This window comes from Pollachius pollachius (assembly GCF_949987615.1).
Source record: "Pollachius pollachius genome assembly, chromosome: 1".
In the NCBI taxonomy this organism is placed as follows: Eukaryota; Metazoa; Chordata; class Actinopteri; order Gadiformes; family Gadidae; genus Pollachius; species Pollachius pollachius.
The window spans coordinates 9383099-9393098 of NC_136934.1; the positions used below are offsets into that span (position 1 = coordinate 9383099).

Here is a 10000-nt window from a genome sequence, read left to right on the forward strand (position 1 = left end):
CCTACTCAAGAAGTAGAGGCAAGAAGTAACAAGAAAGAGCCTCCAGTAAAGGGACTTGAGGAGAGAGACTCTTTTGATGGGAGCGTACTCCATCAGACCCTCCATGTCGAGTGAAAGAAAGAGGGAAGAATGTTCTGATACTGGGTGGGCCTTGAATGAAGAGCTTTGTTTGAGCTGGCAAGTGAAGGACATCATTTGATCTCTCGTGAACACTGCCTGCCTCCCCATTCGGCAGCACATAGCGGATGTTATTCATATGTTTTTCATCTCAATATTTCCCAACAGCCATCCGGAGTGCTGTGGGTGTTGAGTGGGTTTGAAAAATAGCATATGTGACCTTTTTTCCTCCGTGTTCATTTGTTAGATGCTGATGCCATGGCTCAATGGAAAACAGACCCAACTTTATCAATGTTAATGTGTGCATGACTGGTCTCCTCTTTATAGATTCGGAAAGGGGACGGGGAATTGCTGTCTTCTATTGTATTTTTGCTTATGTGGTTAACTCATTCTAACTTACTTTCAAGCATACTAAACAGCCATGTTGTAGATAATAGGCCTTTACAGCGCAACGTTTTGGAAGCATAGCAGCATTTGGATGTCTGTAATTGTGTTGTTGCTAATCATTGCATAACAGCCCCAGCGTTACACATGTGGGACGTGATAAAACAATGTTTGGCAGCAAATCTCTTGAGTCCTCTGAATATGGCAAACAAGTATCTCAAATAAAAAATCCCATGGTGCATTTGGATGACATGCCCTATAGAAACAAATAACATGTTGGTGTAATTTTTTTATCTATTTGGTGAATTATTTATCTCTACCTACTATTTCCCGATTACTTACCGTCCACAGTAGTTTTGTAAACCATTACACAGCTTTGATCCATTAGCCTTAATTAACTCGATTCCACAGTAGCCTACTAATCGGTCTTCACTTGAGGTTGTTTGAGCAAGACACAATAGGATATTGGCACTTCATTTGTTAAAGTCAAAATAGGTCAACAATATGCAACTGTGTAACAACCTTTGTTGGAGCTGTCACTTCCGTTTTGATTTGATTCACTTTTATACTTCTGTTCACCCGTAAGAATAACTAGTATATATAACGAGTATCACGCTATTTCAAGAATCCTACACTACGCTACATCTCTTTGAGAGAGATATGGTCACCAGCTAACTGAATGGATCATTGAGTATTATGGGGATTACAGTATGTAAATTCCCAGCCACCCTGGAGTTTAATTTTTAAGCTTTACATGATGCGCTCAAAGACACATCTTCTGAATTGTCTAATCTAAAATGTCAGTGCAAACCGCAGGGCTATTTATTACCTCGAGGCATTGGAGTGTAGCCAGTAGGGCAAATAACCCAATCTTTTCTTAGCTGAATTAGCTAGTGAATTCAAGTTGACATGGAATTTGAGGCCGAAGATTGACTCAGTTGATATCAAACAGAAACAATGGACATTAAAATAAAAACAAGTACTCTTCTCTTCCTGGTTGGTAAATAAGATAAAAACGTTGGGTCATGGGATCACACAACAAATTGTTTCTGTCCTGGGGAGTAGTGTGACTAGTACGTAGTCAGGATACAAAAACATTTATTTGTCCGGTTGACATTTAAAATGAGAGAAAGAGCAATGGTATTTTGCTTAAGGTGACTGGAGCGAAACGCATGCACATCACATTATGATGTGATGTGTATGCGTTTTAACAATTGACCTTCGATTTATAGGATTGCGTCTTCCATTATAACGTTGAGCATGTGGGGAGCAAAGGTCTACACTTTTGTGTTTTATTACTGAATCCTTAGATATGCTTCAGTGATAAGCAGCATATCACTAAAATATAGCAAGGTCAAACTGCATATCTTAATTTTATCTGTTATCTGCAAGATATACTCTTGGAAAAATAACATATTAGTCTTGACAACCACCCAGATAGCCGGTACCTTCACAGCAGGAGAAGCGCTATGCTTTTTCATGCCATCTTTTCCGTTTTCACACAAATCTTTCCACTGAAATGCTTCCAAAGTTCTCTAACCGGCCTGTAGTAATTAAGTGTATCGGGCACAGAGCCAGGCTTTGAGGCATACACACACTAGTATCAAACACAGGACCAATTAAACTGTTTGGCGTGAGGATGACAGGAAAGCACCGGCTTTGGCACACATGCCACCACTGCTTTTTGCCAGACACAAAGTAAATATTTGTGCTCTGGCACTCCAGAGCACATGTATTCTTCATTGGTTATGGAAGTGACCAACAGGCACGCGTACTGGTTTTCAAGGGTCATGTGGCGGTGGCCATCTGTACGGAAAAAAAGGAGCCACCGTTTTGGTCCCAGATATAGCCCTGTATAGGAGTCAACACAGTTGTTGTAATTTCTATTACTAGCAATGTTTTACAGTGGTAGACAATTATCTAGAACCACTTGAACTGATTAACTGCACATTGAAGGTTTGCTTTAACCCCCCCCCCCCCCGCCCACTTGTGTAAGAAAAGGTTAACCTACAGCATTACTCACATTGGATGTACTAAACCTGAGTTGAAAGAGTTGTTCTCATAAGGTGGATCACACCTGTGCATTATGTAGCTGTTCTCAAGCTGTTCTGTAAGTCAAGTAAATCCAAGTCATTTGGTTTTATTTATGTAGCCGTAAATCACAGTTACAGTCTCCAATGGGCTTGATAGGCCCACACTACAACCCTTTGGTGCCCTTCAACCTCTCTAAAGGGCAAGGAAATCCACGAATCCAAGGGACGATAAGGAATCCAGAAGAACGATCTGTCCTTCAAGGCAAGGTCACTAGGTGGGCCAACTGAATGGGCATTTAATGGTAGCATGAAGAAAAGCAGGTAGCATAAAGCAAGGCAACTGTTCTGTGGCTGTTCTTTCAGGCTGCCCCCCATTGCCTTGAGCAGCTTTGAGCAGGAGCAAGCATCCGTGTTGATGTCCCTGTAAACACAGCCTGGGTTATCACTGTGAGAGCAATGCTATCTTCAGTTTGATTTGATCAGACATTCCTAATGCAGGAAGGAAGGCAGACCTAAACACAGGGGGAGAGAGCAATGACAGCCCCAGGGGGACAGGAGGGGGAGGCAAGGTCAGGGTCACTTTACCAGATGCTCTGACTTTAACCCTTCCAGCACCTTGTTCTCTATTGGAATGACTTGTGACAACGATTTTAGTGAAGGTTGATGACTGCTGTGGTCTGCAAATCTCAGACCACATAGACAGAAAAACGGGGGAGTTGGGTACAAGAACCAGGCTAGGGGAAGTGTTCAGACATAGGAGATGGAGGGAAATCGACACGGAGAAGAATCAGAACACGTGGCGAGGAGAAAAAGAGGTCAAAATGGCGACAAAAGAGAAGACAGCAATAGTGTGAAAAAGAAAGGGAGGTGAGACAGGGTGGGGAGAGAGGGAGAAAGTTTTGAGAGCCAGTGAGAGGAATGACACGAGATGGAGAGGGGGGAGGGAGACGGAGAAACAATTTCCCGGTGAGTGCAGGCGCCAGTGAACTGCACCTGATCCCCTCGGTTTCTCCTCCTGCTGATAACTCCTTCCATATCTCTGCAGTGTGCTGTGTTGTCCGTTCCCCTCTCTCTCCTTCACTTTTAATGAAACCCATAACTCAACGCCAAATGACCTGCTCAGGCAAACTACCTTTTTTTTGGGCCTCACACTGCTCAGAGTGTAATTCACCCCAAATAATTATCTTTTTATTGTTTGTTTTTTTAAACCATTATCATGTTCCACTTCATTGTGCAGGCAGAGACATGTGAGGGTGTATTACAATTGAACAGAGAGTAGAATAGAAGATTAGGTGTTGCTACGGCAACTAATGTGAATCAGATGGGCTGGATCGTGCTAGGAGAACACACTAATGGTTTCAAAACCCGCCCTGTTTCCTGTCTTCTTAAGGTAAATACGGCCTCCTTTAAGCAACATACAATGAATCCATGTGTTGATCAAAGCCAAGCTACATATTTGATTCTGCGGGAGATTATTGAATTCTGTCACCATTGTCAGCATTCATAAAAAGTGAATATTTTTCAAGAGAAGAGAGAAACAGGTTCCCATGTCCCAGTTGTACTTTTTAGGATTTAGCAGATGCTTTTATACAAAGTGACTTACAACCATTCAGGTCCCAGTTTTACATCACAGCCACATTTTCAGAAGAAAAATTCACTTGTGTACATGCTGACTGGCTATACTGTAAGGTCCTTTATTTAACCATGGCTCCCATGAGAATCATGAACAGTTTCAGTGTCTCTGGCCTACAACAAGCATCTTCGCCGCAACGCACAAGCCACAACTTCCCTAATTAAGTATTTGCAGGGTTGTCCAGACAAATTCTCAAAAATATTGTTTCTGTTATGGCAAGGCGAGGTTAGGTATCAAGGATGCTTGGTTGGTAGGCTTGGAGTTGCGAGGCCAATCCAATAGACACTTGGCTGGGAGTCAAACAGCCTAGATATTAGACTCTCCTGCACCCGTAATCTCCCTCTATTTGATTGCGCGGCTTCTTTCTCACCATAAATAAGTTCATAGTGGCTTCAATGAGTATGAGTAAGCAGATCAGATATTGAACACACAGTTCCGGCGAGGGAATAGCAGTAACTGTGTCATTCTGTTTACACCTTCCCCATAATGGAAGTCATAGCTATAATTACATTATAACACTTAACATAAGCCCACATAACAGTCTTAAGAGTGCACTTTCATTTAGGTAATTGGAACTAGTAATAAATTATTTAAAGTAATAATTTTCCTCTTTTTGTTGAGGTTTGTGTATATGCGTGTATGTGTTTTTCTCTGCATGTGTGTGTGTGTGTGTGTGTGTGTATGTTTGTGTGCATGTGAAGCTGTGTGGGTGTGTGTGTGTGTGTGTTCGCCGGCTTCGGTTGTTTAATCATGTTTGTGTTCCAGTGTGCGCCCCATGTATAATTGATCCATATTGCTCAGAGGGATGAATAGCTTTGAACAGGCCTACGATCCATAGGATATCTGTTTTGGTTGAGTGGTTATTTCAGAGGTGCTAGTACCCCAGTCTAAAGGCTGAAACCGTGCTTATGAGTATCAATATCTGAGCTTTTCAGGGTAGATTGAGGCCTCATGTTACAGATGTTGTCTAGACTGTTGGTCAATAACTGTGGTTTCTTTCTTTCTATGGTTGAATAGGTTAAATTTGAACAGACTTCATTTCCTAACAACTCTGTGTTGCGTTGTGTCGAGGCTGCCTTTTCAACTATTTTAAAGAAGTGGATATTCACCTCATTCCCCCTAAAATTATTATCTTGACTTTGATCAAAACGTTGGTATGTTGGCGCATGGCTAGAATATTTAGTCACAGTTCACCTGCTGTTATGAACAGACTCTTTCCATTCATAACAGTTTATACAGCTGTGGAGGAAGGGACCGGGTATTTTATGCAGTGCTGAAATCAATCTTGTGGAAGGGGAGCATTTGGGTGGGGGTTACATAAAACTCAACATTATACTCCTGACTGAAAACGACAACATAAAGCACAAAAATAGCCTTGTCTGATAAGTTTCCGCATTGCATTGTGGGTTGCAAATCAGTTATCACTGAAGTCTTTCGTTGTGCCAACACAGGGGTTTGGATTCACCCGATCCCTCGACAGTTGAAATGCATTTCTAAAAAAGGATGAAGCCATGGTGCAAAAGTTTGGCGGTGTAAGAACTGAAAGAGTGTGGAGGTGTGGGTGATTGAGCTCTGACAGGATCTCCCAGCTCCTGATTAGAATACAGGGGATTGAGCGCTAGCAGATGTAGCCAAACTACACCTGTCGCCTCCTTAAAACACAGCAAATAGAAAGACTTGGATTTTGATTTTCTATTATGCCGTTCTTCTGTTCTCCGAATCATAAGATCTGCACTTCGTGCCGTCTGGAGCTCTGTGTCTGTTACCCTCTTTTTAGAAGCAGATATTTTCCGGTCGTCCCCGCATTTTGGTTACAAGGTCAGCCGGGATGGAAAGTATTATGAGCCAGGAATACCTGCACCGCAAAGGAAGTGGATGAGTGAATGTGATCTGTTTCCCCTTCGGTGCCACCGACGGCCTCCTGAGGTAGACCCAGACCGGCTGGCAGCTCACAGGGGGCTCTGTGTGTGTGTGTGTGTGTGTGTGTGTGTGTGTGTGTGTGTGTGTGTGTGTGTGTGTGTGTGTGTGTGTGTGTGTGTGTGTGTGTGAGGGGGGGGGAGGGGGGGGTTCAGGTGACAACATGTTTTGACTTGTCCTTGGGTTGAACAGAGAGTGGGGCGAGTGCGCTGGAAATTTCCGTGACCCCCCACGGAGAGGGTACTATTACGCCATTCCCCCCGATCCAGCCCTCTCAGGGGCGATCCCGCAGAACAGAGGCTCCTTTGACACACGTCCCTCCCAAGTGGAAGAGTTTGTACTATGATTGTTTGTCGCCAGCAAATAAAAATTCAGTGATAATCCATGAGGTGTTTGCTCATTGTGGATTACTCGAACGTGCGAACGATGCCTTTTATTTAGAACTCATCCCGCAGTCATCTGAGATTTTAAAGATGATATTATCTCCTTGGTTATATCCCTGGCTTGTTTGCTTGTGAGGAACATCCGTGACGACTCCCCCAGGCTACTCGCTCGTCTTTAATTGCTTCTTTCCCTCACATGTAGCCGGTTTCACCCAATTTACCGATGACAATGACGCCGTGAAGATCTGCTTGTGTGGTGAGGCAGACCACCTAGTGCCTAGCGTACTAGCGTAGCCTTTAGGTTAAACCACAGTGACTCATCCGAATAAGTGACGGTTGGTTCCTTTGTTTTACCGTGGTCGGTCGCTGCGGTCAGCTGTGTTTGTAGGAGTTGTGTGTTTGTCCCCCGAAGGTTAAGGTGGAGGAGCTTTTCAGGTCTGAGTCTGAAACAACTTCTCTTTGTATCTGGGTGTTAGTTGGATGAATTTAGAACCAACTCAGTTGAGATGTACTATCTTTAGTAGTATGCTATGCACTATCACTCATTTACAAAACAAAACTGCTGATTCCTATAGGTACTCTGCAGTTTATTCTTTAATTAAGTTATGCAGACAGCAGGAATTGCTTGTAGCGACTGATTATGTGCTTTGATTCAGCCTCACTCGTACGTTTCTCTGGATAAAAGTGTCTCAGACCGACCGTATGTTCATCTACTTCCAGCCTTCTACTTTCCGACCTTCACCAGATAATACTTTAAACATAGACAGTATATTGTTGTTTCCCTGCTTGTGTTCTACCCTCCTATTGCCGTATTGTGTTCCTTTTATTTTGACAAGCAACAAAGAGCCCACACAATTACTGCATTATCCCTGCATTGTCTCTCTTGCAGATTGCGACTTCCTCGAGACCCTCTGGCTGAGTGACCGCTCCCACAATGGCGATTAGATCTGAGCCCCGACTGTGAAAACAATCCACCTGCAGCGCCCAAGATAGCCCCTCGGGTCCGCCCCCTTGCCCCTTTGGTTTGGGCCCTCCCCAAGAACAAGACCCTCATTGGGGGAGAGTCGGTTCGCGGGGGCCCCAGATGCCGCCCGGCTGGTCGTGAGACATGAGAACACACAGATTGGGTTTCTAGTTGTATTTTTTTAATAATTGCTCTTTTGTGTGTGAGGGGCAGAAGAGAGGCCGGTCGTCCCAGCGTCGGTCTGCTTTATGAGTTGTCATCGCCGGGCGTGGGCGAGCGAGAGGCAGTGGAAGCCAGCATGGCCAGACCTCTGCTGAAGATCCAGCGCTACTTCCGTCGGAAACCCGTGCGCTTCTTCTCCCTCATCCTCCTCTACCTGACCGCCGGCAGCCTGGTGTTCCTGCACTCGGGCTTCGTCGGCGGGAACTTCTCCGGGAGCGGCAGTGGCGCCGGCGGCCGGGGCCGAGACCCCCTGGTCGCCACGGATCTGGGCGCCGGCAAGGAGGCGTCCACCGCCAGGCAGGAAGTGGCTGGCGCCATGAGTCGCGTGTTCCGGGAACCCCGGCGCCACGGCCGGCGCTACGGCCCGGCGTGGATGAAGAGGGCGCGGCAGGACGGGCAGAAGGTGGGGGGGCGGGGGGGCGATGCCGGATGGAACCGCGCTCTCAAAGGACGCAACGGGAAGGACGCGGACGACGGACGAGGTGGGTCCCCGAAGAGCCTCCCCAGGCCAAACCACGGCCGCACCTGTACAACACACAGGTTGACTCTTGTTAGCATTAGTAATTATGAGACAAATCTGTCTCCATACATACAGATACAAGTAGGTTTGTATGTTGTATGTCACGGCACTTAGAAATAGTACTTAGCATTTTGTAGCGTCAAACTTTTAATCGTACTTATATTGTACATTTACATTGAGGGCATTTACCAGATGCTTTTATCCAAAGCCACTTACAATATGTACATTTGTCAGAAAAAAGATAAAGATGCTCATAGAAACAAGTGCCAAGCACTTACAATTGCTAGGTTAACCCATTCCCTGTATACAACATATATAGCTAGGATAAGACGCTACACAACGCTAGGTACTATTTTGAAGTGCCAGGACGTACAACATACAAATATACTTGTATCTTTATGTATGGAGAGAGATTTGTCTCATAATTATTAATACTTACATGAGTCAACTTGTGTGTTCTACAAGTTAATTTGTCTCTTATAAATTGAGGTTTGAATTAATTTGCAATGCTTTGTACAAATGCATACATATTTATGAATCACATTTTTACATTTTCACACATTCCTAAAGAGCTGCTACATTTATCCAATGTTGATAAGCATTAGTTGGAATAGGCAGTGAGTTGAGATGTTCCAGTCCACCACCGAAGATCAGACCTCAGTAGTCCAACGTCGATCGGTTGTTATGAGTGCATATCACATCCGAAAACCACATTAAATCTGTCCAACAATTCAAAAGAGAAAAAGTGATCGTCTCAATTTTAGAGTTGAATCCTATTGCAACTAATGCGTGTATACATCATTTTTTTTCATTTATTACTTATTTGATATTATTTATTTTATTAATTAATGTATTATTCATTACTTTATCTGGAATTTAAAATGTTCTCCTTCACCTTGTCGTCTGAGAGGAGTTGAGAACCCCAGCTGGGACTTGGCAGTGTTGGAGATGGGGTCACTGTGATAGTGCTCTGATAACTCTTCCTCCCAGCACTGCAGTGCTGCTGAGACGCTGCTATTGATTCCCTCTTGGCTGTCAACCAGAGTTAATATCCTATGACAGAGGCTGCTCCGCATCCCGTGGTTCAAACACAAAATGTCCAAAATGCTAGACAGAGGTGAAAAATAACCTCATATTTTTTTGGTATTTGAGAACGGCAGAGAATTTTGAATATATCGAGAACAGATGTTGAAACTTGACTTGTCTGCCCCACAGCAACACACACATGCTTCGCCTAGGGATCTCTTTGGATCCACTGGGAAGTACAGTTATAACCTATTACTCACGAATAATTTACCACAAGTGACGCAGCTGGGGCAGCAAAATAATCAACACAACATGAGAATTTCATGATGTCACACTTTTTTAATGTGTGATAAAACTCGCCCATCTGAAAAAGTCACAGGAAATATTCTGTGGGGATAAGCCAGTTTTTTATTTATTTTTTTTCATTGAGCCAGAGTGATAGCTGAGTACATCTGCTTACTAAGTGATGTAGAAATCTATTCTCATGCTCGAATGGCTGTGATAAACACAAAACGGCTGTTGCCACTGCCGGGTAATGTTTTGTGGCTTGTGAACATGCTCTCGATCTCATACGTGATGAATTCACAGTCGTTGGCCTTTTGGATGCAGCAAGAGCACACTGGCACGACTCTGTAGCGACAGATTCCCTCGCAGTAGACCCCCCAGGGGTCCTGCACCTCATGCTAATAGTGATAGCATTTAACATGTTTCCATATTGTCCAGCTCTGGCCCCAAATCCCATGCTGGGTCTCATATATCTACACTGTTATCTCTCTGCAAACCTTGTGAGGCCACATTGTT

At 44.1% G+C, this 10000-nt stretch overlaps 1 protein-coding gene across 2 annotated transcripts in view; it reads left to right on the forward strand.

The window, feature by feature from the left end:
- The window catches only part of wscd2 (WSC domain containing 2), a 32940-nt gene that overhangs the window by 8728 nt on the left and 14212 nt on the right, over window positions 1-10000 (forward strand). For both annotated transcript variants that reach the window (XM_079745238.1, XM_079745239.1), the window contains one exon: window positions 7357-8135. In XM_079745238.1, coding sequence (XP_079601364.1) covers window positions 7730-8135 — 406 coding nt within the window. In that variant the 5' untranslated portion in view covers window positions 7357-7729. The remainder of the gene's footprint in view (window positions 1-7356; window positions 8136-10000) is intronic.